The sequence below is a fragment of the Coturnix japonica genome, chromosome 2, assembly GCF_001577835.2.
Source record: "Coturnix japonica isolate 7356 chromosome 2, Coturnix japonica 2.1, whole genome shotgun sequence".
Lineage (NCBI taxonomy): Eukaryota > Metazoa > Chordata > Aves > Galliformes > Phasianidae > Coturnix > Coturnix japonica.
This window is the reverse complement of record NC_029517.1, coordinates 12,859,002-12,886,443: the sequence shown is the minus strand read 5'-3', so window position 1 is coordinate 12,886,443 and position 27,442 is coordinate 12,859,002. Positions and strand designations below refer to the sequence as shown.

The 27,442-nt window shown below is 39.6% G+C and overlaps 1 protein-coding gene across 1 annotated transcript; it reads right to left on the bottom strand.

Moving 5' to 3' along the window:
• Window positions 1–461: 461 nt before the first annotated feature.
• KIF5B (kinesin family member 5B) lies at window positions 462–27,304 on the bottom strand. The gene is made up of 25 exons (XM_015853146.2): window positions 26,941–27,304; window positions 19,811–19,898; window positions 18,525–18,598; window positions 17,851–17,955; window positions 17,463–17,511; window positions 17,119–17,174; window positions 16,936–17,023; window positions 15,135–15,259; window positions 14,460–14,564; window positions 13,876–14,021; window positions 12,257–12,405; window positions 10,762–10,955; window positions 10,259–10,327; window positions 9,158–9,364; window positions 8,288–8,431; window positions 7,360–7,548; window positions 6,746–6,863; window positions 6,356–6,417; window positions 6,149–6,258; window positions 5,692–5,793; window positions 4,119–4,179; window positions 3,955–4,026; window positions 3,695–3,799; window positions 2,980–3,196; window positions 462–598 (listed from the first exon to the last, which is right to left on the bottom strand). The coding sequence occupies exons 1-25, from the start codon at window positions 27,064–27,066 to the stop codon at window positions 462–464; spliced, it is 2,898 nt and encodes a 965-aa protein (XP_015708632.1). The 5' UTR covers window positions 27,067–27,304.
• Between the last annotated feature and the right edge of the window lie 138 nt (window positions 27,305–27,442).

The following is a 27,442-nucleotide window of genomic DNA, read 5'->3' as shown; positions in this document are numbered from 1 at the left end:
CATTAAACACCTGCAAATTACCAACACGCAAAACACAATACACAGTTGCTAAGAAACAGTGTATAAGAACAGGGTCTTCTTTATTTTATTACCCAATGTTTTTCTAAAGGGAACTACAAAAGCAAACACTAGCAAGCCAGAATATTCCCAAATATTAGCCATTTGCTGTGGCTGGTAAAAAAAGAAAATACATACATATATATATATAAGCCAATAGGATATTGTTATTTTGTTCTAATGCAACAGAACTCCAGCATTACTGTTTGACAATAAATGTTAGTTGCAAAACAAAAGCAAATGCATTAATCAGATGCGCATAGATATTGATTCTCCAACTATAAATTCTGGGGAAACAAAACTTGATGACTATTTACATGATTTTATGCAGAGGAACGGACAGCAATGAAGCTAACAGAGAAGCAGTCCAGTTGTACATTTAAAACAAATCCTTTGAGCCAAACTTACACTTTATCCTGCCGTCCTCCACCTCCGCGCAGTGCAACTGGCTGGCTGTTCTGAGTGAATGCACCTCCCCCACGAATTGCACTTGGATGAGTTGGAGAAGCTGCTGGATGTTGGCCAGGACGGATGGGCTTAGCTGAATGAAAAGAGACATGACTTACAGGTTTGTATGTAACACTGTCATCATTCAAATTTATTAACGCTTTATTTTACAGTGAGCTAAAAGTGGTAATAAAAATTGAATGCATCTTGAATTGAATGAAAACAAGTTGAGGGAGATGATGTTTTCCAAACTTATCAGATTAGTACTGAGCACTGAAAAACAGACATGGTGTTCCTTTTGTTGTCCCTACTTATTATCTTCACATGTATTATCTGCTCCACCTAATGGATGTCCTTGTAAGAGCACAGTTTCTTGTCAGGAAGAACTCAACTCATCACTTAAGTTTTATGAGCTTTATGTTCCTGTAAAGAATTCTAGCCCACCTCACTCCCACCACTAGTCAATGCTGTTCTGCTAGCAGCTCTGCAAATGGATTACTCCAGGCAAAACTCCCATATAGACTGCACCAGGCACTACTTACAAGCACGCATTACAATACTTGCTATATTTCTGAACTCAAAGTAGTTTAGACAAGCAATTCACATGCTGCATGTGCTTTCATAAACTAAAACTGTTTGCAACAACCATTGCACCAGCTCCTAATCTCATGAAGTTCTGACATATTAGAATCATAAAGGTTGGAAAAGACCTTTAAGATCTAGTTTAACTACGCACCCACCACTAACAATGCCTATTAAACTCTGTATCAAATCTACATGCTTCTTGAACACCTCTGAGGGCAATGACCCCACCACTCCCCTGGGCAGTTATCAGAGAAGATGATACCCACCTCACCACAGTCTCCTTCCTTTCAGTTATAGAGAGAGATAATGTTTCCCCAGAGTCTCCTTTTCTCCAGCGTAAACAATCCCAGTTCCCTCAGACAGTCTACCTATGCCTTGTGCTCCAGGCCTCTCACAGCTTCAGTGCCCTTCTCTAGACATACTGCATGGCTTCAATGTCTTCCTTCCAGCTCAGGAGGCTGAATACTCTGAGGTTAACTGGTCTGACTATTCAAGACTGATGTAAAGACACTGAGAATTTGAACCTTTTCCTTATCCTCAGTCATGTTTTCCCACTGTATCCAGTAAAGGACAGATTCTCCCTGGCTCTCCTCTTACTGCTAATATATTTGCAAAAAATTTTTTTTGTTGCCTTTTACTATAGTGGCCATGTTGAGCTCACACTGGGCTTTTGCCTTTCTAGTTTTCTCCCTGTGCATCCTATCAACTTCTTTATGCTCCTGATCACCACGTCTCCCCCTCAAGTCCTTCTCTGTTTGTGAGCAGCAGGTCAAGCAGGGCACCTCCCTTGGTAGGTTCTTATAACAGCTGTATCAGGAAGTTAATCTCCCACATGCTCTAGAAACCTCTGACTGCCACCCTCTTCCCTGTGTTGTATTTCCGCCATTCATCAGGGAAGTTCAAATCCCTCATGAGAACAAGGCCTGTTGATTGCATGACTTCTGCCAGTTGCTCACAAAACACCTCTCCCATCTCTTCATCTTAGTGGGGGTCTGTAGACCTTGTTGGTCTTCTCCCTGATCCTCACCCACAGGGACCTGACCTTATCATTCCCAGCCCCAAGCTCTACAACATCGAAACAGTACAACACGGAGAGCCATGCCCCCGCTCCTCCTTCCCTGCCTGTCCTTACTGAACGTGTATTTAGGTTTCAGCAGACAGTTTTAGCTATAAAGGAACTACAGGCAGCAGCTACATCAGAGATAAACTTCTCAATTTCTGCTCAATAAGAAACTGACCTCCAGTAGCACAGGCCTACTTCAATTAGACATTTAATTACAGGAGGCTTTATTCCTGTGATAAACTCACTAGAGAACTGTTCTGTTGTCTTAGAGATCACTCAAGGCAAAGATAAGGCAGGAAAGCACCAGTCTTTGCATCACCACTCAGTGCATCCCAAAAAATGAAATCCAGTCCCCCCCAAAAACCACTTCAGTCTGCAACAGCTCTTGATGTGCCTACAGAACACAGGTTCAACTCCAGCTCTCATTTCAGTTGCGTTCAAATTTAAGGAAAGAGTATTGACTACTGAAGATCTGATCAAGGACAACAAAAAGGCAGGACCAAAAAGTTCCTGCTATGAAGTAAAACTAAAGAAAAACACAGGCTCAGGTACATCCCTCTATGGGTCTCATACCCTGCTAGCCCTCAGTATTTGACAGCATAGCAGCAGGTGGGAAGGAAGACCTTCCCAGCTTACACAATGGATCACAGAAATGACCCATTTGATACAAAACATAACAAAACACACATTCAGTCCAACTGATAACCATAACAGAACTTGCAGAACAAAACACACCACGTTCACACGAGTGGATCCAACTAAGACTAACACAGAGAAATAAATCAGAAGTGATGGAAGTTTTAAGAGCCAGTGGATTCTTTACTAACCAATCTGTGCAGAATGTCCTCGTCTGGCCATATTTTTGGATCTTACAGCTTCCTTTATACGGTCTACCTCCTGCTGATACCGTTTGCGATCACGAGATGCGTTCTCTTTGGCTTCCTTCAATGCAGACTCCAAAGCTTTAACTCTCTCTGCCGTAGCTCTAAGTCGTTTTTCCAGCTTAGGAAGCTCACAACGAAGATCTGCATTATCACGTACCAACTGCAAAAACAAAATCCATTAGTTTATTGGTTTTTCTCTTCAGGGGTAGATCCAACCAACATGTAATCCCCTGCACAGGAATACTGTCTAGTATGTATAGTACAGTAGGGCACCTATCCTAGTGTGCTCAAACTTCTAGTAAATCTAATAGTTGAGCACTAAGACTGTCATCTTAAAATCTGTTACTGTAAAAGAATATGCTGTTCAACACAGACACAGCCAACATGCTGTCACGGACAAGCAGGCATCCCCCAGATAGAGACACTGACTCTTAACACCAGTTTCAGTCTTCATTGGTTTAAATGCAACTGTTTCATTGGTATCTATTGAATTATTTTATAGGAAAACTTTAGCCTACTGTTTTATATCAAGAAATACATTCAAGACATCAAAACAGTTCAGAACAGTTACTTGATGAACTATGTGCCACCTCCAGGATAATGCAGCTTAAGTACTCTGTTAGCTTTTAATTAAACTTGAAATTCGGTCTCACTGTACCTGCTTGTGAACCTTTGTAAGCTGTTCAAGATTATTCTCAAGAAAAGAAATCTTCTGCTTTTGTGCAGCACTGCCTCCTGTATCATCTGAGTCTATCTCAGCACTCTGCAGCAACAAAGAAAAGATACTGAGTACAAATCTGAAGGTGCATATTAAAATCAAACCAGAAGAAAAACACAGATCAATTCCAAACTCAGTTTTAAACTGAAACGTGTGCAATGATCTGAGAGACACCAAGTACCATTACAGCACCAGATTACCTTTTTCACTCTAGTAGCCAGATCTTGAACAAACAGCTTGCGTAGGTTATGGAGAGTCTGGAGTTCTCTAGCCTACAGTTGAGGTGGGGGAAAAAAAAGAATTATTTCTGAAGGAAAATAGCAAGTAATTCCATTTCCTTTGAAATACATTTTGATGAGCTTACCACAGTCTCTTCCAAGCCCTTTAAATCTTGCCTTGCTTGCTCCCGTCTGTCCTGCATAACCCTAAAAGAGAATACATTCATACTAAAGCATCTGAGCAAAATAGAAATGCTTTAGACTAGAGTGGTTCAAATGAAAAACATCTATTTTTCAGCTGAAGTCCTCAGGATTATGGATATAATCAACTGATGACACAACAACTCAAACTGACATGGAACAAAGATGGAAGCTGCCAACTGCAAAGAGAGAACGCTTCTAATACTGAAAGGATACATACAAGTATTATAAGCTAACTAAATTATAAAGTTCTAAAATGAGCAAAGAAAGATTTGTCAGAATTAAGTTCAGCAACATCAGTGAAAATTTTGTTCTACCAAAGCTCAGTCATCCGTGAATGTGTTAAATATCAAGTGATGGATTTGAGATTTTCTCTTTTCGTTCCACCACCTCACCTCCATTACATCTGCCAAAGCTTGCACCATAAGCTACAGAACCAGTTTCCAGGCATATAACCCAACAATATTGCTCTGCAGATCTCGTCTTCCTACTAACTGTGAAAGCATTCATTGCACTGCTAACACTCTGGAAAGTTCTCTTAATCCAGCCACATTACTGGATCATAGTTAAACGACTAAACATCTGAGATGATCAAATATGCTAAAGAATCTGTCAGCATTCTATCTGTTTTCCAGACCTCACTGGAAAAGTAGCTGTAGACGCCTTATACAACTATTTAGGTCAATTAAATGTGAATAGTCAGCATTATTTCTGGTCTGTCCTTTGCCAGCACATTTCTGATGCGCAATGGAAAATAACTGAAGGAGGAGGACACAATATCAATTGAATTTTTAATGTTTCTTGCAGATCCTTGGAAGAGCAAAGTTTCTAACACAGCAAGTCCCTTTAAGAGATCAATGCTGTATGTTTCTTTTGCTAGCCTGCAAAACAAAATATGAAACAAACATGCGGTATCTTCATTAAATATTCTACAAGAAAATCTATTGCAACTGACGGTGAAAGGTATATGGAATAAATAAGGTGGACTTGTAAGACCACACTACTATTCAAATTTCAGTCAATTCAACCAACAACGTATTTCACAGCAAATGTCCTGAAAAGAATGTGCTGATTATTGCTCACTAATACAGACCAATCAAGTCTGTTTGTTTGCATTTCTACAGTTTAAGTCAGAACTACCTAACTAACTAAACCACACAAGAACTGGAAGCTGTAAAGATTTGTTATAATGTTAATGCAAGTCCCTTCTAGCCTTACAGCAAGCAAAACTTAGCTGTAAAAATGGGAAATTAATTGCTCCACCCTGTAGGACATGAACACTGAAAAATACCAGGCCTTTTGTCACAAATACCATGACACCCTTGCACCCTTCATTATTTTACTTCCAGCTTTATATACTAAGGTGGTGAAAAAGTTTCTAAAAAGATTAATTTCAAGGTGCCTCTGGAGCCTCCCTTTAAAAAGCATATTTATCATGTAGTCAACGCAACTCATCATATGAGGTCACTAGTCATAAAGGAAAACTTCCTCCACACACTTGTTTTATGTGTCACTTACGTAAGCTCATGGAGTTTTCTACTTTTCTCCTGATCAGTTGCTTTCAACTTCTCATGCTCAACTCTAAGACGTTCTTGTTCAAGCATCATCTTCTGATTTTGGCTGAAGACGAAGTAAATAATCAGATATATTTTTAAAAGGATGGGAAAGGAATATATCTTGGATATCTATTTAAATTAAGTTAAAGCAGAAAAGACCTTTTTTCGTGTCACTATCATGACAGGCATCCAGAAATCCATTTAACTGCAATCCAAGACAAGTTATCAATAATTAGAAACTAAGCCTTCTGCTATGTTGTCACAGTCAAGTTAATCTACTGCAAATGACATCCAGTAAAATGACAGAAATAAGGTACTGCTGAAGAAAAACCCCTGCCACTTCTCTCCCATCCTACCGTCCTTCTGTACTTGCCAGTCTAGAGACATTTACTATTACCAAAATGATGGTAATTGCTTACTCTTGGAGTTCAGTGATAAGTTTCTCCTTTGCGTCAACTTCATCTCGTAGGCTACTGATCTGTTTCTGATGTGTCTCACGATGGCTCTGAATCTGCTGTTCCACAGCTTGCTGTTAAGAAAAAAACAGCATGTATTACGCTTGCAGAAGTTGTTGTAATTTGTGCTGTTTAAAAAAAAAGAAAAAAAAAAGTAAGAAATTAACTTACCTTGACTTCATTTGCAGTTTGAACCTTATTTAAGTGCTCTTTCTCCATTTCATGGACTTTTTCTAGAAATGGGAGAAAAAAAGAAGACTTTCAAGCCAGGCATCAAAGCTAACACAAGAAGAATGAAGGCAGTTCCCTTTTCCTCCATTCCCACACCTTAGAATTTGGAAGTTGTATGTCTGTATGTACCAATTACAATCAATAACATCTTTAATCCTACTCTTAGTAGCTGAACACAGCAAGTATACATTCCTGTTGACTAATTCTTTAAGTTCCGTACCAAGAAGCTACCTTACAGCTGTCCTTCAATCTAGACTGACCAATTTCCTATTTATTGTTACTTATTTCAATTGGTGTGGAGAATGGACAGACTACAAAATCTGTTCTTACCTTGCGCTCGCAATTGAACTAGCTCTTCATTAAGAGAATCCACAGACTCCTCCAGTTGTCTCTTTTTCTGTTCCACGTTCTGAAGATATTCAGTCAGTGACTTTATCTTGGCTTCATGCTTGTAGAATGAAAAGATTCTTTTACTTCACAAATAGGTATCATGGAATTAAATCTATATAAACACACTGTGCTTTTTTTGGCAGGGAAAAGAGATGTGTTTGAATACGTAAACCAAAATATAAAGAAATTGAACCACACATGTAATAACAGTTTTGGTGGTACTTAGGAGTCACACTGCTCATCCACTCTAACAACCACAATAAAGCAGCCAGTCATGCATGTAAAACTACTGTAATATCACTGTGCTAATGCTGTCTCTCCCACTTCTAACTGGACATGCTAGAGCAGAGCACAAGATAGGTGAGATCTGTATTTGTAAAGGAACCTACGATAGAGAACGTAAAGGTTCTAGTAACAAATACAAATGTTACAAAAACACTATCAGGCTGCAAACATACTATGGAAATTCTAACATCCTGCCACACAACTACTGAAAAGTACCCAAACTCAGAGAAAAGTAAAGATACAGCCGAGTCCTGTAAAGAAACACTTACCTGAGAGATACGGAGTTGACAGGCAGCCAACTCCTTCTCATTTTCTTCCATTTTCTTATTGCTTTCAGCCTGTGTGCCTTCCAACTGTTTGCATCGTTTTACCATTGTTTTTACTTCTGATTTCATTTTGCTAATGTACAGCCTTGCGACTGTGAATTCTTCATCTATCATGCCAGTTCCCTCCGGCTGCTGAAAATTGTGGAATCACATTTAGAAAGCTTAGGTAAAGAGACAGAATTCAAGATGAGGTAAAACAACTTAGTGCCTAGCATCCTGGCACTCACCCCAACCAGTAATCACAGCACTCAGGCATCAAAAAGAACTTAAATGAATAACCTGAAAGCGTAACATGCTTAAATGATTACCTTCAAATCCCTTAGAAGCTTAACTTTAACAAACTTGACTGAAGTATTTACAAGTTGCATCTTCAGGTTAACACCAAAAATTATCAACTAATCTAACCTAGGCTCTTGAAAGTAATTATTACTTTTGTTGTTATTGTTTTCCTTTCCTAAGCTATTTTGTTTGCACAAAGGTAATATGTCACTCACAGCACTGCCCATCCTATGGTTCTATCTTCTAAATTAAACTTTACTTCAGTTACATGTTCCACATTTAAAGTAAGAAATCTCCCTACTGCCACTGCAGGTCCAAGATAATGCCCTTAAAACTGTCAAGGTCCTAAGAACAGAAAGAATGAAAACACTATTTCAAATATCATACCTGTTCCCTCTCATTTTTGCATAATCAATTTCTATTTGGAACTTGGTAAATCACAAAAAAGCAAGAAATAAACTAATTCTGAATTCACTAACACATAAGGCTTCCCACGGTGGTAATTTTTACATTACTATGAAACCTCATCCTACCCAACCACAGTGCATGTGTGCAATACATGGCACTAAAAACTGCATTGACTAAATCTTACCTTGACATCATTATTTCCTACTGCAATTCCTATTTCTGCAAGATCTTTTAGTAAGGAGGCCATCATCTCCGTTGCTCGTTTCTTCTGATGGTTAGTCATTTCTTTAAGCTTTTGAAGCTCTGCATCTATACTAGCTAAAGTAACCTACAATAAAAATAATTACATTTTAATAAACAATACGTGCATTTTTAGATTAATTTTTTTTATTACATAATATTGCAACATCAAACCATGCACCCAAGTTCTGGGAGTCTTTAAGAACTACTATTACTGTCGAGCAGATCTGCAGTTATTCTGAACTGTTGTGGAAACAGCAGCTGCCCATATGCTCAAAACTTTTCTGCTCTTGGTTTACCAGTTTTAAAAGACAAGTGGGACATTTTACAGCAGAAATATTACAGTGGTGCCAAAGGACAGTTACTGCATGGGTTTACTGTGACAGACTGAGAACGACAACATCTTAATTTTACTTCCATATCCATCTCTTGGTTCTGTCAACAGAAATCAGTACCAAAACTGTGCAGTCATCTCTGAATGATGCTGAGAAGACTAACACAGCTTCCACAGATAGTTTCACTAAACATATAAACACATTTTGATGCAGGAAGAAACCTTTCAGGACATATTGACCATGAAAGAATTTCCACATTTTCATACAAGAGAGAAGTGGAGACAGAAAGAGCCATATAGAGACTATCAGCCATTTAGGTAAGCAAATCAGTTGTATTCTGGTATTAAACAAGTTTTAGACTCGCTTAAAAACTCTAGTTTTCTCCTTGAGAAAAATCTTTGACTTCAAGAAAGATACACAGATAAGGCAAGAAAAACTTATACATTGAAGATTCTCAGAAATTCGATCCATTTTCCTACCGATTTTTGATTGAGTTCATCACTAAGCAGTTCATACTCCTTCGCCTTATCTTCTACTTCCTGAGACTTCTGATCATAATTGACAGCTAACTCTTCAAGAGCTTGCAGCACTTCTTTCACTTCCTCTTTAGAAGCATCATTTTCAGCCTGAAGGCGATTCAACTCAGCTTGCAGATTGTCTTGGTCCCGTCTAGTTGATGCTAGAAGCTACAACAATGACAGAAGTATTTAAATAACAAATCATTAACAAGCATAATGCATTAATAAGTGAAATCTTCATGTTTTTATCTACTGAAATCGCCTGTACCTACTTTTTATTTTTTATAGTGCCTAGCATAACAAATTAAGGACGTTAATTATAGGTAGAATGAAATACTTGCAGAACTCTTCAACTTCTATAGAGTCTGCAAAATGGAAATGATTACAGACTAAGGCATTTCAAGTTAGCAAATAAAAACAAACGCAACATTGCAAGTTCTCAAAAGAGGGGTTGAATATTTCTCATGAGTCTAAAACTGTCAACAAATGAGCTCTAACTTTCATCATTCTCAACTCATTTCCTTCTTGGCCAATACATCTTTGTCATTTGCTCCAACATCTTTGTTCAAAGAAATGGATTGGTGTTTACCCACATAATTAAGTTATACTTATATTGTCATTGGCATTTTGAATATTTCAGTAAGTACATCCTTAAACAACAAAGATGTCCCTTTTCATTAAGGGCCATAATATTCCACACATACCCGCTGTCCAACTTCTCTGCTAGTACAGCAATACTGATTATAGTCAACAGTAGAAAACATTTCTTGCAGCAAATCAAAGTATCTTCAGTATTGACAAACTGCTATTTTTGTACAGAGATGACAACAGCCTATGTCTTGGTATAAAGTATTTCACAGAACTGCAGGGGTTATTGGAAGGAACCTCTTCAGACCATCGAGCCCATTACCCCTACTAAAGCAGGATCCCTACAGCAGGTCACACAGGCTCCTTTTGTCTTCATGGATACTTAGGGTTCAACTCCCTAGTCATAACTGTGGCCCATTAAGAATTTCTCAGAGTCAAAGAAAAGCAAAACAAAGGTACAAAAGCAATACTCACTTCTTCCTGATCCAACATCTGTTGTTTCAGCTTTTCTACCAGCTGGCTCTGCTGATTGATTTCTTCGTCCTGCAGTTGAAGAAACTCTGTTCAATAAACTGACAAATACCACTGAGAAAAAACAAACAACCTAAGAGAAGGTCACATCAGGCATATAACCTTCCAAGCTCTAAGATGACTGGACAGCTCAAAACAGTAAAAGCAAAGAAAACATACACACCCGTATAAAACACTGAGCTCCAAAGACAAAATTTTTCCAACTGTGCTTTTAGAAATCTTCCCCGATCTATTTTAAACTTCCAGAAACAATTCAGATTTAATGAGAAGCAATTTTAATATCATTTACTCAGAACTATTGAATTAAAGTAGGTGCTTCCGGCCAAAGTCTGAACAAGCTGTAGTAACAAATGAATACTGACAAATTAAGTCATTAAACCATGACATACCTAATACATTTCAAGAAGCATTTCAAAGAGGTCTTATGTTAAATAAAAAAGGCACACCTTGTCATCCAGTTGTTTGTATAATTTGGCAATTTCTTCCTCACATTTTCTTCTCTCGGCATCAGTGAAATTGCCAGTTACTCCAATCGTAGTAGCTGGTTTATCATTAATAACGGTAATATCCTTGTCCACCGCAAAAGCTTCTAAGTTGGCCTTCTCCTTGTCAAACTGCTCGTCAACAGGCACAGTCTCCCCTTAAATAAAGGCATACACTTATGAAGTATTTTTAGCAGAGTTGGTCATCTTCCAGCAAGCATTATCTATTCTCTAATTGCATATTACCCATAGATCTGTACTGCAATCAAGTGCACAGCTTCCATGGCCAAAATGACTACCCCATCACCCACACTACCTCTTGCTCATCACTGAATGTTACATTTCACCCAGTTGCTCTGCTGTAGGCTCCAAACCTTGCAACAAAATATCTCCCATAACTGCACTGCAGACAGAAATCCTCCTTATCCCCGCTACCTTTGCCAGTCCATCATGACAGGTAGCCGTATTTACTGCTAAACTGATTTGCTTTGTTAAAAGTATTTCCGCAGTTATACTTTTATGTTTCTATGCTCATCAACGCTTTCCTGAGAACACCTCACTACTTTCACATTTAAAAACAAGTACCACATAAGAATTTAGGCCCTTCTCTGGTAAATTCAAAGTGAATTCCTTGGCGTCTTATTACAAAGCATTTTATGTGGCCCCTGAATGATATGGGCTCTTTCCAACATTCCTGTATGGTATGTGAATATTCTGGAAGAATTACACTCAACATTCCAGGTGCTGTCTCTACATAAGACAGGGAGGAGGAAAAATAAATGAATTCTATCCCCCTCAACTTAAGTGAGGCCATTCATTTTATTCCTCAGATATGCACGAGAATGTGGTGAACAAACTGTCTGATTTGTATGACATATCACTTTATGATGGCAAAACCATCTGAAACAGAAAACTCCAGAACACATCCAGATCTTAAATCTTAAGTTGACATTTTGTATTTATCTTGCATTTTGCCAATCACTTCAGTCCAAAAGTATCCAATATTCAGAGAGAACAGGCACACATTCTGTACTGTTAGCAATTTCTTTTTATTGCCTATAGAAATGTTTCAGCTGTAAATGAGGACGAAGTCTGACAATACTGACTTGTATTTTATACTTTTGCACAGTTTCTGCACTGACAGTTAATATGATTCTTCACTTCCAGATAAATTCTTTAGAATGTACCTTGATCTCATTTTGCCAGTAAATCAGGCACTGAAGAACCTCCAACCAACACACTTACAGGCATTTTTGCCAGTATGTGATTACTCAAGTTGTTCTAAATCCAATGAAAAATAGTTAGCTTCAACAGCAGCCTAATATCATAGCATTAATATTCTTTTTAATGTTTGGCATAGTGTTGTTCTTTTTTTTTTTTGGAATATTGAAGAGGAAACTGAAGAGTAATTTAGCATCTCCTTGTCCAAAGTGTGCACAACAAGAAAACTGCTTCTCACCATTCCGCCATCTGTTGAGTTCATTTTCCAGCCACTGTATGGTGTTACGCAGTGTCTTGTTTTTCTCTTTTTCTTTCTCATACTTTTTCTTCCACTGTTCTGCAGTGAGCTCAACATTGACACAGACTGTGTTCTTAATGGTCTTTGCTCTACAAAAAAAGAAAAACTTCTGAAACAGATTCTATTTTCTACAGAAGGAAATTATGTTAAAAGCATGAACAACTCCTACCTCTTCCAAAAGCTCATCTCCACACTCTGTCCATTTGCTAATTGTTCAATTAGATTGATACAATTGTTAATGGACTCAGTAATGTAACAGGCATAAAGAAGACAGAAAAAAAAATCTCAAGCCAGTTGAGTTGGAAAGAAGCAGCTGAATACTTTAACCTGAATTGGGACAGCGTACAGCTTTGAATAAAGACTCACATTTACCATACCCAACAAACATTTTTCTAGTGGACAGTATAATACCTTCAGTATGTAAATCACCTAGCTTAAGGAACAGCTCCAGAGTTCAGTGACTAGATCTGCATTAACCAAAGAGGTGCATGCGCTATAAAGTACAAATGCATTTAATTCAGGTGATACATTTGGCCAAGCAAACCTCATTTCCAGAGACAAAATATCAAGGACTAATACACTCTGACGACATTAACATGCAGCTGTTGCATTAGCAATGCACCTGGCTTACATCAGTAACTTATACATAACTTCCTACCAAGAATTATCCTCTCCAAAAGATGAAAACAGAAAAAAAGCTTATTGGTAGACCATCCCTGCCACCATCATTACTCTTGTACGTTTATGCAAAGCCTTGGTGAGAGTTGACTACTACCAAAAGGCACATCATTTCCTACTGAACTACGTAATATTTATTTAACCTTTATTTCCTACCTGAAGCCTGAGGGCTTCAGCAGAAACTTAACAACCCCAGAAAGCTTAGTTAATACACCAGACCAACTATGGTCACTTGAGCAACTCCCTAAGAAGGGACAATGAATCTAACAAACATAGCTACAGTTGGAAGACACTTCCTCATATCTGAATACTAGAAATAGTGCAAGGAAAGAATCTCCTAGATTCTAAAAGGAGACCAAACTAGAATTCCGGTGCAGAACACAGTCATCACCCCACACCTACTAACTACCCATATTCTACCATATTTTTAACAAGTTCTGAAGTCATGTAGTCTACCTTCCATAATACAAATCTTCTCCAAATAAATAAATAAAATTGAAAATTACATTATTGAACTAAAATGGAAGAGAAAAACACATTAAGCATAAGAAATACTGATGGCTTTCATAGTGGTAGAACTATAGGAATAAAGTAAACATTGTAATTAATTTGGTTTAGGAATCCTGACTGGGTAGCTTATTCCTCACTCTGCCTTTATTTCTAACAGCTCACTATTAAGGGATGTCTACTTTTGCAATCAGCATCAATCTCAGGTCTCACACTACATACTTTTTAAAGAACACCTTCACTGCTTTGTTTATTGTAGAAGGTTTGTTTTATCAGCCATTGTTAGGCATGCAAGTGCAGGGCATACACTGCACTTAAATTGCCTTATGAAATTCTGTTTCTTACCTCTCTCATCATTTAAGTCATATACTCACCTTTGGCCAAACAGAAGAGTAGATTTAGTTTCAGATTCGTTGTATGAAGATGGAGAACAGCAAATAACAATAGTGGTTCTACAGTTACCCCCTAGTGAATCTTGAAGGATTCTGGTCATTTTACTATCACGATATGGAACATAGGTCTACCAAGAAAATGAGTAAAAGAATCAGTCATTTCTTTTTTTTCCTCATATTATTTACACTGTTCAAGAGCTGTGCTTTCCTTAGGTCTGACTTCATTAGGAAAACGGATTAAATACTACTTTAATCAATGTAACATTCAGTTGAACATGCACAGAGCGATCTAAAATCTTGTTTTTATGCTTGGTAACTTGTGGATACAACAAAGCTTACCACTTGTTTAGGCCCCTTAATAGTAAATGCAACTTTGTTATTTATCAGTGACAACACAGTACAAGTAAACCTTATTATTGCAAGGCATTGATGTAACTGGATTAGTTTAAAAGACTCCATGCACATAATGATCAATAAAGAATTTGTCTATAATATATCATACAGAAATACAAGCTCTTAACACTGAAGTGCAAAAAAAGGACCAAAAAAAACCACAGAACACTTACACTGCTTTCAGCCAAAGCTGAGATGACATTTCCAAGAGCAGATAAAGACTTGTTGATGTTCTTAGCCTCATCCAGCACAGCACCTTCCGCCCCAGTTTTGCTAACCTAAAGTATGTCAGTAAATTACTAAACATTACTTCAGAAAAATCACCTTCCGTATTTAATATAAAACTTGGATACCAGGTCTTAAAATGCATAAATTACAGTGCATAAGGAAAATAACAGTAATATAGGATAAGCAGCATGGTACGTGTTTCCTTCTCTTCTTTAAGCCACAGACACAGCAAGCTGAGCTGCCATTTTAAATAAGAAACTCGGTACCATTATCAAGTGCAAACACAGATACTCCACATCCATAAATAGACTCTTGATTCCAGTACCTGGCTGGCCAACACACCCCTTTTTTTTTTTTCCCCCACTCAGATACTGAGATTGAACTCTAGCCTACTTCCCAACCTCCTCCATATTTACAAACCCTCACTGCAGAAATGCAGAACAGCTTAGAGATAATATCTAACAGCCAATAAAGACTAGGATTGGGAAATCAGAATTCAGAAACTAAGTTAAAACACTTCACGGATAAGAACTGAGCAGTCGTTATTGTATTACTGTAAAACATTTGATTGTAAAGAATGATTTTTGTTTTTCAAAGCCAGAAGAAAAACAGAACGTTACCTTTTCGCTCCCTGCCAAGTCCACAAGATAGAGTTTTCCACTTAGTTTCTGTTCTGTTTGAGTATTCTCTTGCTTTACATTAATAAGGAAGATACTGTGACTTCTAGAGCTGTGTTCATTCATATCTGCAATTAAAAACATATAATTGATCAAAAATAACGGCAGAAACGATCTAACTTGGCTAAACAGCATCTTGCTAACAGAGAAAGGAAAGATGCAAAGCTAATGAAACAGTATACAGCTGTATCACCATGACACAGTAAAAGTGAAGGCAGTAACCAACAGTACCATCTAATTAAAGATACCGCCCCCTTTGTGTTTTCTGTTAACATCATAAATTCACAGATAAGATTTGGTAACTTATCAACTATGGAATTCACACATTTAATTTACTGTATAAGAAAAGAAAGCATATCTGCATTGCAATACCAGAGTACATTTTTGTTCGTTTACAGCACATCACACTTACATCCTTTTGTGCAAATGTCAAGTAGATGGCCAAAACTCCTTACCACCCTTTCTGGTTTAAATGCTTATTCTGTATGTCTCATTGCAAAGGTGAGCAGTAAAAGAGACTCATGTCAAACCTTAAAGATTATTTTAATGCATTAACAAAAATCTGACCTGACTGCAATCTGAATGACAATGTCTTCCTACAAAGCAAGTTTGTGGACAGTACCAAGCTGAGTGGTACAGTCAATACATTGGAATGAAGGGAAGCCATCCAGAGGGAACTGGGCAGGCTGGAGAAGTGGGCACCTGAAAACCTAATGAGGTTCAATAAGGCCAAGTGCAGGGTGCTGCATTTGGGTCAGAGCAATCCCAGGTATTTATACAAACTGGGTGAAGATCTCCTTGAGAGCAGCCCTGAGGAGAAGGACTTGGGGGTCCTGGTGGATAAGAAGCTGGACATGAGCCAGCAGCGCATGCTTGCAGCCCAGAATGTCAACTGTGTCCTGGGCTACGTTAAAAAAGGGGTGGCCAGCAGGGAGGGAGGTGATTGTCTCCCTCTTCTCAGCTCTTGTGAGGCCCCATCTGGAGTACTGTGGCCAGGTTTGGGCCCCCCAGTACAGATAGAACATGGAGCCCTTGGAGCGGGTCCAGAGGATAATGGCCCCTAAGATGATCAGAGGGCTGGAGCATCACTCCTATAAGGAAAGGTTGAGGAAACTGGGCTTGTTTAGCTTGGAGTAGAACGGCAGGACTTTTCTTAATGGAAGCATTTTCTCATGTCCAATTCTTAACCAAGGAATATAAATATATTTTTCTTTATTATTATTTTGTTTTGTTCTACCAAATAAATATCTGGACAAATTTCACAAACAATTTGGTTCTCGAAGATTACAGAGTTATTTCAAATAGAAATAATACTCTGCGCACACCTCAACTTACCTCCTCTTCATCTCTGAAACACAGGCAAAATAAACACACAAACAACTCCTAATCCCAACCCTTTGGGGAATTCAAAAGCCTATGGCATGAATCCTTGCAACTCATCTGCACACCTCAAGCCAAAGAAAAAATGGGATGCTACTTATACCTGCAGCATGTCGGAAACTATAACCTGATCAGCTTTTCTTACAGGCTACAATAAAACAAAAAGCCTAATTAACATCATTAGGGGAAAAAAAAAAAAACAACAATAAATTGAAAGGCTTGGTACTTAAAGACATATCACAACTGGTTGCATAAAACCTTATCAACAACCTGAATTTAGTTCACCATCCTTGCCTTATGGTATGTTTTAAGACGTCAGGAAGATAACTGATAAAGCACTAAAGCAGGTAGGGGTAGTACTTACTTGTAACTGCTACATGTCTGTTTGATTTTCCTTCATCTATAGTATCCATGACTTCTTCCGGACTACATACAAAACGTTCTGTGCAACCCTTTAAAGTAATATCAAAATAAAACAGCAATGAGCCAGAAGAAAATGGAGCACAGTGGAAGCAAAAGATCAAAACAGTATCAGAGTGACACTAACCTTTACATAGGGAACTCTATTTTTGTCTTCATGAACAGAAAGATTGGTCTTTGAAACTGGAAGAGAAAAAGTTCTAAAGCTGAGGTACATATGATTCCTTCAGAGAATGAGACATTTACAGCAGATCCAAGTAAAAATGGAACATACATCAAACAACCGCTACTGCAGCTACAGTTGCATTATATACATTAGCTACGTGTGGTCTCATTTTGCTGCATCTATATCAGAGATGGGCTACTTATTAACATAACACATATGTCTCAGTATCATCCTAAAGCTTTTGTTCTTTAAATCTCTCTACCAAGCAGTTTACTTCCTATGCCCAAAGCAAATAAGAAACTTACCATCCAAAAGGTCCCTTATTTTATCCAAGTATATTTCAAAATACGACACCTAGAAGTGTGAAACAAATGGCATTAGAACACAAAAATGTACTTCAGAAGGACTCAGTACAATAACCACAACCTCTCATGTACTGCCATATCTAGTTGACAACCACGAGGACAAACTAAAATACACAGCATTGACACAAGTTATCTACCATCAATGTTTAATGGAAACAAGATTAAAGTGTTAATGCAATTATTCTTTGAGTAGAGCCAGTTTCTGAAATAACTTGTCTTTATATTTTCCAATTCACAAGCATTCGTAACAGATATGAAACATCCATTCCGCAACAAACTACTTCCAATTTTAATATAGATTAAATATAGGAAATAAAGAAACCATTACCTTAATATGAAACTCAAGATTCTCATCCATAGAGTAAATATAATTAAAGATATCTTGTACTATTCTTGGAATAATTCCCATTCCATCTGGGTCGTGAAGCTTCCCCTTTTAGAAAAGGGAATGAAAAAACATTAATACACAAAGTATTTGAAGGCAGAATAAAAAGTGAAACAAGATAGCTCTGAAGTGTTGGTGGGTAAAATGCACTTATGTTTATCTGCAAAGGAAGCTCTTAGCCATCCACTTAGGGCCAGAAGTTGCTAGAAACAAAAAGAACAGCCTCAAAAACGTCACACACAAAGATGAGAAATCTACCATGAACAATCCTGCTTTTGATAGCTGAATAAATACAGTAACTGCCATTCTTACATATGAAAAATATTTTAGGTATCCAAAGTTTGTAATAGGAAAGAAAATGAAAGATGCAGATGCTTCATTTCTGGAACTGTTCAAATTTAGGGTGGATGGGGACTTTAGGCAACTTAATCGAATGAAAGACTTCCATCCCCACTGCAGAGTAGTTGGAACTACTGATCTTAAAAGATAGTTTCCAACCTCAACCATTCTATGATTTCATAAAAACAAGCCAATATCTCATCTCTAGGAATATAACACCACAGTGGTGAAAAGAGATGAAAACAATATTAGAAGAAAATAATTTTAAGTTGCCTTACTTCCATAGTGTGCGTCTTTCCAGATGATGTCTGCCCGTAAGCAAATATTGTACCATTGTATCCCTCAAGTACATCTAGAGGAAAAAAATATTTTCATTAGGACTGATTCCCTTCTCCTAAACAAAAGTCAAATAAAATAGAATGTGAGCAATTCCTAAAATGTTCAGCAAGTTGAGCCATTCAGTGACTGAAAAGTAAGCGCTACAATACTTGGTGCTGGGAGAGGAAGGCAGCAGTGTTCTCCCTTAGCACTTTTAATGCAGTCACTACAGATTGCATTTCCAGAAGCTGTATTAGAAGCAGCTCCTTCAGCCAGCAAAACACAACTTGAGAGTTGGTAATAAGAAGTAAATGAATACAACTGCCACATTGTACAGACAGCCTTTGACCATTTAAACAAATTGTATTATGCAGTACATTATTTGCTGCCTTCACAGTAAAGCTGGAGTATCTGATTATTAAGAGAATGAGCTAAGCTAAAAGTTTCCAGCATCTTATCACTTGGCCATAAGCTTATGTTTTAAACCATGAACAACTCAACTCTGAGTTTCAGGTTGAAGGGTAAGGGCCTTCAACACTTCACTCATCTGGTCTTGCCTCTAACAGCTGATAGTTTACGCACTCCTAAGAAGGCTTTGATACAGTTGTTTTAAAGCTGTGTCAATTGGAACTTGTACTGATCTACTTAAGAAATGAATCAATTTTATTTTGAGGGAGTTACCTAACTCCTTAATAAGGTACTTCATTGTAGTATAACCTTCTCTATTAGAAGACTTGAGCCCCAGAAGCCACAAAGCCATTAGACAGTTCAAGTTTAGAGAGAGTACACTCTGATAAGCACTGAAATCAGGTAACTCATAATTGCAAAGTTAAAACAAAACAAACATGAAGTTTCCCAAGTTTCACCTTACATTCCTCCAAACAAAAATAACTGTTTTCTGACACCAATTAAAAAAAACTACTCATACGAGTTGTTTTCAAACAGACAGAAGCCTATCCTTTATTAATTTAAGGCCAATTGTTTTAACCTCTAGCAAGATCTGAAAATAAAAAATAAAAATCAAACTAACAGGTAATTATCATCAAATGCTGCAAACAACTGGAGAAGTGGGCTCAGTATTGACATCATATCACCTCAACTAGAGGATGATTTTATACTCTGAACCACGATGACTGTTATTAAACATTCAGAAGGTAAACGGGAGCAACAGAAGGTACCAGATTTCAACATAAAAACCCACACAAATAAGGTGTTTCCCAAAAACAAAGAGTTCATCCCACCTTACCTTTGACAATCTTTTTAGCACAGTCATTGTATACTTGCTCCTGGGATGTGTTTGACTGGAATACACGGTCAAATATATATGGCTTGGACTGCAAAATAGAAAGAAAGGCTGTTAAAAAAAGACTACCTGGGAAGCACAACTGAAAGGTGTTTGTTCACACAGCTTAGAAGCAGCCTACATGGTCTCGGTCCGATCTCGTGTTTTATTTTAAGTACTTGAAGGACGCAGTGAGGAAATCGGCTTATGTATGTGTCTAAATCTTCACATGTTTGCTTACAAATAAGGCCTTGAATTCAGTATGTTTGGCTTTTAAGTGCAACCCAAACTATTTGCCATAACTACACTGCTACACGACCTCTACTCTACTTACACTGTAAACCAGTGCTTAGTGTCTATACCTCTGAGAAAACTTCATTCTTCTCCACTGCTTTGGTAAACCCAAATTATTAAAAACAACTCGTATCACATCACACACAATATGCCTTCATAGTATTTGTTAACAATCTCAAACCAAAGGAAACATCCAGGTCACCTACAGTCAGCACAAGGAACATTTCCCCATGCATGATATCCTTACAATGAGGCTCTGTAAACAGAAGGAAAAGGCCACTTTGCAGGAAGGGAACCTTCCAAAGATTTCTTTAGGAAAACACTGAAAGAGGAAGCTCTGACACAGCTTTATGAAAAGAACTGGGGATTTGGTAACAGCTGTAACAAGCTGACAGTCCATAAAGATGAGTTATTAAGTTCATCTTACTAAGCTGAAAATTTCCTAGAACTTTCAGAGTTTATTAATATCTTTGCAGACAGCTGAGGTTTCCAAGGGCCTTAAGTCAATTCCTACCACTGAACTTACTGTAACCGTTCAATGATCCATTTGGCCTATGTTTAATTCATTATCATCCTTCCCCTCCCCCAAGGATCCTGTGGGACGGCCTTCCTGGCAGCAGAACAAGTCTAGCTTCCATCTTTTACCCACCCACTCACCACATTCCCTTTCCCAGCCTGACCTTCCATTTGCCTTTTAATAACATCTAGCGTAACACCAAACAAAGCTTTTCGGAGCCAACTCATATCACTCTGCTTAAAGGGCTTGAAATTCAGATAGATGAGCTCCCTCTTGGAAAAAAGAAAATAATTACACAGTTCACTGTGTAAATATGCTCAAGAAACCACAAGACTCAGTAGGCAGAAACTATCCCTAAGGTGCTGAAGTCTGAACATTTGTTTCACAGTAGGGAAATTACAGGCTTTCTCATTTACTCATTCTAGCTTTAAATACACCTCAAACTTGTATGCTCTACAGGTGGAACTCGGATCTCTGTGTACACCAGAAGACAAACAAGCAAATCCAAGTATCCCCAAGGTAAGAAAATGAAAGCTGAGAAGTTGTTATGTAAAAAGTCACCACAGAGAACACTAATTTTAAGTTCTCTTTCTCACTGACATCTGTAACTTCAAAAAGCCTCCATCACCATCACCAGGAAGCTATGGGACACACTGCGAGCCATCCACATCATAAGCATGAGGAACACTTGCTTCGTGCTCAAGTCTGTCTGCATATTTCTACACACTGAAATAATACCTATTATCCATAATAATAGAGATGGAGGATCACGTTTACCACAACACATTGGAAAAAATCCAGGTGGAAAAGAGAATGTCCAAGAGGAGAGTGCAGCTGATGCACCAGGGGGAATGGATACCCCTCAGGAAGACACTGCCAGGCTTCAGATGTAGATCCATGTGAAAAATATTAAGTTCAACAAGGCCAAATGCAAAGTTCTGCACCGGCAAACCCCAGGATCTGTCCAGACTGAGGGAGGCCCTGAAGGAAAGGATCTGGGGACCAAGGATGAAAAATAAGATACGGGCCAACCACGTGCACTGGCAGCACAGAAAGCACTTTGCTGGCTTATATGCATGCTGGGCTGCATAAAGACAAGTACGACCAGCAAGTCAAGGGGGGCAATTATATCTCTCTACTCCAGCCTTGTGAGACCCCATCTGCAGTACAGCATCCAGCCCTGGGGCCCCAGCACAAGAAAGATGTGGAGCTGCTGGAGCAGGTCTTCCACAAGGAAAGGCTGAGGGAGCTGGGACTGTACAGCCTGGAGAAGAGCCGGCTCTGTGCAAAGCACACTGCCTGCCAGCACTAGGAGGGGGCTCACAAAAAAAGACAGGGAGAGACTCTTTACCAGGGTGTGTAGTAACAGCTCGAGGGGCGACTGTTTTAAACAGGGAGGAGACTGGATAGAAGAAAAATTCTTCATGGGGGTGGTGAAGCATTGGAGCTGATTTCCCAAAGAAATTGTGGATGCCCCAACACTGCTACTCTGCAGCCTGTAGGTATCTGCAGCTCTGGGAAAGCTCTCCTGCAAGTCAGTAAATGCTGTTTAGAAGAAGGGTGCTCTTTTCTTACCTACTTTTCTGGCAAGCAAAGGCTGACTGAACTACACTATTGTTTTCTACAAGGAACATTACATTTACTAATTCAATAGCAACCCCTAGACATAGAATACTAATAGATTATTTACTCAAACAGCCATTTAGATGCTTTCTTAAAAGAAGAGAGATAAAGCACGTTATTTAATTACTGGCATATTTTTTGGTTTACAAAATGCTGATTTGAAGAACAGCACACAATGACTGCCATAGATTAGTAAGAACAGGGAGCCAGACTGCAAGGACTTCACTCCAGCAATATTGCCTTTAATTGGAATTTGTCACATGCCCGGCAGCTTTCACTGTATAAATAAACAAGATCAATTCCCCTCAACAACTGCTACCAATGGAAGCGCAAAATGCAGTAATTCCAACCAAAAGAATCCTTAGGAATGATGCTGCTTACACCACTTGTTACTTCCCATTTTAGGGGGTGAAAAGTGGTACCTTTGTTTGCCATGTTCTCAGCATTATACTTCTCCAGATCAATCTCGAACTTCAAAGCACTCAAAAACCCAACTGTGTACTTCCCTCCCCCCCAGACTGCAGTATATTGCTTTATAAAATCCATGAAAAACCCACTTCATCATCAGTGAATCAGTAGTGAACCAAGTAGGTTCAACTAAGCAGGTTCCAAGATAATCATGTTTTAAGAATACAAGTTGCATCTAATGCTGTTTCACACCAATGGCAGCTGCAACACTACATCCAATCACTATTCTTTTTTAACAGTTTACTTTTTGCTGTCAACAAAGCCAAAACAGCATTACCTAGATTAACTCGCCCCAGAAAGTCTGGTCATTATCTTTAAGGGATTAGTCATGAAAGATTAAAATGTGGGATATTTTTTTCTACATTGGATGCCTTTTCTTCCCCGAGGAGTAAATGATCAGGTGACGTGAAGGCCATGAACAACAAGAGGCCCAAGCAGCAATAGCACAAGGTGCCTGCAGCAGCAGGATTGCTTCTGAAATAGGGGGCTGCTTGAACGTACTCCAAAAACATTCAGCAAATCTTACTAAAACCCAATTAAGAAATTAACATGACCTATAAGTGACACCAGGAACGTCAAGCAAACAAGCACAATGCTGACTTCACTCCAAGGAGAGATTTAACATTCACATTCATTTCTTGCCAATTAGCCGCAGGAAAACTTTAGCTCCCATAACTGCTGCGCTGAAGGGATGCTGTCCCACAGCAAGAGCTCAGCAAGCACCTCCATGGCCCCTACAAAACACTTCTGTCAACATCATTTATCACTAGTTGAAGTGAATGTGAACACAGGGTTTAAGTTCAAGTACAGAGATCCACAGTTAGAGACCAGCTATCATCCTCCACTTGCTAGAATGGACAGCTAAAACAACATCATAGCTATCCATGCTTAGGTTAAAAGAGGCTGAAGCAAGAAGGGCTTACCTTCTGCCTTTCAGTTTTGCATCTTTAATAACAAATATTCTTCCTATCAGCACAAAACATGTTAACAAAAACTCACTGAACCACCTCTGGAAAGTATGAAGACAATGGCCTGACTCAGTTCTTCCTATTACTAAGCAAAGGTGTTACTGCTTGAACACACCTAGCAGAGTTTTCTTCTTAGCTCCGTGCTGACACAACTGCAGCTGATACACGACAGTCAGTCAACCTCCACTCTTTTTGCCTTATTTCTCTTATTTCTGTGCAAATATTGTAAAGATTATTCACATTCGTACTTGAATTGCACCAGTTACTTATTGTAATGGAAGCAGTGCTTACCACACATATCAGAGTTATTAAAAACTCCATTTCCAGCATGAGAACAGAAATTCTGCAAAAAGAGTTTCAGCAAAACTTTGTTTTACTGTTTCTTCTAAAGAGAAAAATGTTGCCAGCATAGAAACAGTCCTTGAGTTTCAGAACAAAAGACAAACACGAGACAAGTGAGTTGTCTTAAACGGATACGTAGCCACAAAGTCTAATCCTCCTTCAAACACGGCAAAGCTACAATATTTGCTTTCTGTTAAAGCAGCACAGCAACATCTGCAAAGCCTTCCAACATCCACCACCTCACAGGAGAGCAATAGTAAGAAAAAGCTCTGAAGGAACAGTCTATCCAGCTTCACATTGCTGTCTGCGATTCACACTTGAAGTTGCAATCTAGGCATCAAGTGTTTCCATTTGCACTTCTAATTAAATACTGCTTTCTTACACACTAGCAAAATAATAATTAAAAGAACATAAACTGCTTCTTTTACTCACGTGGGCCAGCACCTTTCTGCCAGCAATGCACGTGAATTACATTTTCATTCTGAATAATCTACTACCAAAAGTGATAGCAAGTCTTCATTATTCTGTCTCTCACGTAACTTTCATTTGCTATCCAATATTAGTTTAAAAGGTAATGAAGAATAAAGCTGAAGGTCTCAAGCTCTTCACAAGGGTTACACCTCACTCCAAAGACATATGAAAACACAGGCAGGCAGAGTTCTTTTGTCTTAATACTCACAGAAATAAGCCATACACTGTGATTGCTATATAATAATAATATGGAGGGCAGACAAAGGGATACGGGCCATCTGGGTGAGCACCCAGAATTCCTCACCACTGCCATCAGCCAACAGCGCTGCTTTCAGTTTAGGCACCAGTTGAAAGAGCTCAAGTGTGACTGTATCCAGCAATTCATTTTGTGGAGAGTTTTAAGATAAGCAGTCTCATGTTTGAAAGAATAAAGAACATTATCATGTAAGTTTGTTATTCCTCCACATTCCATTCTACTCAAAAGCCTGAAATTGTTGAGTAAATTGCTGTCAACTTTTGTATATAAGGATATTTATCATATTTAACCTAAACATCATACTCATAGCAAGTCACCCCATTCTCTATTTTAACAGAACCCTTCTATTTATTTAATGAGAACCATTCAAAAATACTCAGTAAGTTGTTTGAGTGGAAAGATGCATCTCAGTTAATGATTTAAAAGGTTTTTACTGATGTAAAAAAACCTACACGCCAACCCCTGCAAGGACAGTACTTGGTTTCCAAGGTCTGCTCTTCCAAACAGACTGACAACATCCCCCCACACTGCTCCAATGCCCGAGTTACAATAAAGTGCTTTATCCAATACAAATCAAAACGACTCCCTCATCGAGAAAAACGGCCATGTCAGTAATTAAGCAGGAGCCAGGGAAAGAAGGGGGAAGGGAAGACAGATAGCTCAGAGATGGCGAGGGAGCCAAGGAGGGAGGAGAAGGGTTTGGCTGTAGTCACGGACTCCCTTCCCACCCGCCTCCACAGAGGAGTCAGATGTGCAGTCTGCCACAGACGTTCCTTCCGCAATCACCCAGTTCTCAGCTCCTATCTGCCATTCCAGGCAACTCCCAGATACTGTTAAAGAAGCCTCCCCTGCTTCAGCGCAGACCAAGTGCACACAGGAAGGTGAAGCCCTTCAGGCTGCTCAAGACAAGGCAGCCGAGGAAAGCAGCTACACAAGTGCCTCAAGTACTGCTCAGCAGGCAGCCAAAAGGACTTTCAGCAATAAATACAGAAACTATCAGCTGATAGCAATCAAATGCACAGCTCACCGAGGAATGCTTTTAGAAACTGCTTCACAAGGAGAACTAAGAACTGTCTCTGTTACCATCTGTCCTTTGGCAGTTCCAGCAGGCACAGGAGGTGGGAGATTCCGCTGCTCTGTTAGGAGGTTCAAGACTTTGCAAGATCTGTCAGTTTGTTAAGAAATATCTAATGATAAAAGTCCCACAGGTTACAGTTAGTGCCTCAGCTGCTTAGGAAAGTGAAGTTCCACCTTTGAGAACATCAGCTGTGTTATATACCTGTTACTATAAAAGCCAAAATGTACAGGACATCAATCATCAATCCTACATACTAAGGTTTTGTAAAACAAAACTCATGTATCGTCACCGCTATGAACTGTACCAGCTTTGGAGGTTTATTCTTCCAAACATAGCAAGTCCCTGGCTTGGGACAACTGGAAAAGATGTATTTTTGTTAGTTTGTTTGCAATCAAAGAAGAAAGCTCCTAAGTGTGGTGGTAGCACTGGACGTTAACTCCCAGCCAAGGCCCAGCACAGCTCCCCCCGCAGCCCTGAGGAATGGCCTCACACTGCTCTACAGACATCGGGCCACCACAGCCCTATTTTTATGTTAAATATTTTCAGTGTATTTAAAGAGCATGTGAGTATTTCACAGGGCACATAAGCAACATTTTTTCCTTTTTTTCCCCCTCCTCTAGCCCATGAACTACTTCATGAAGATGAGAACTATTACTTGTTACAAAGTCAGAAGACATCAACATTCCTAAATCTCATCCTGGATTTTGAAGAGAACAAATGCTGTCACAATGAATGAACGCTCACTCCTTGAAGCCAGACCATTTGTTCTAATTAGTTTCTCTGTTTTCCAAGCTCGGATCCTTGCTAAGTTTACCTACACAAACTAAAACACGTACTCGACTATAGTGATCTACCAGCTTCGAAAAGCCCCAAATCACCTCAGTTTCATAAGCCCAACAGCTGTAGGCTCGTGGCATTCCGTGTTTAATGGACAAATGGAACAAATAGGAGCACTAACACTTTGTAATTCGGACTAAAAAGCAGTACGTTATTACAGCACCCGAAACAGACGGAGCTGTGTGAGGGCCCAGCCGCCCGTCACCCCGCGCCCCCCGGCCGGCACCGCCCCTCGCTCACCGCGATGACGACGGTGTCCTCGCCCTGGAACTTGGCGACGTACTTGTCGCCTCGGGTCACCTCGGACTCGTTGAGGGGTCGGAAGCGGCACATCACTTTGATGCTGCACTCGGCGGGGTCCGCCATCTTAGGCCGCCGCCTCCGCCGCCCGCGGGGCGCTCAGCTTCTCCGCTGACCTGCTCCGCTCCGGGGCTCCACCAGCCGCCGTGCCGCCACCGGGAGACCCGAGTCAGCCCGAGCAGGAAGGAAAAGAACAGAGCTCCTTCCCGGCCGCGTCCGCCGCGTCCCGCTCTCACTTCCTCCCCAATATGGCAGCCATGGCGGCACCCCCTGGGCCGGGCGGAGGCGGGGCAGGGCGGGGTGACGTCACCCTCTGCAGAGCCCGGCCCTGCCCGCTCGGCTGGGGCGCGCCGCGCATGCGGACTGCGACTCACGGGGACGGCGCGTCCCGCCGCTGGGCGGGCGTTGATCCGACGCCTGAGGGAGCGGGCGGGACGGAGCG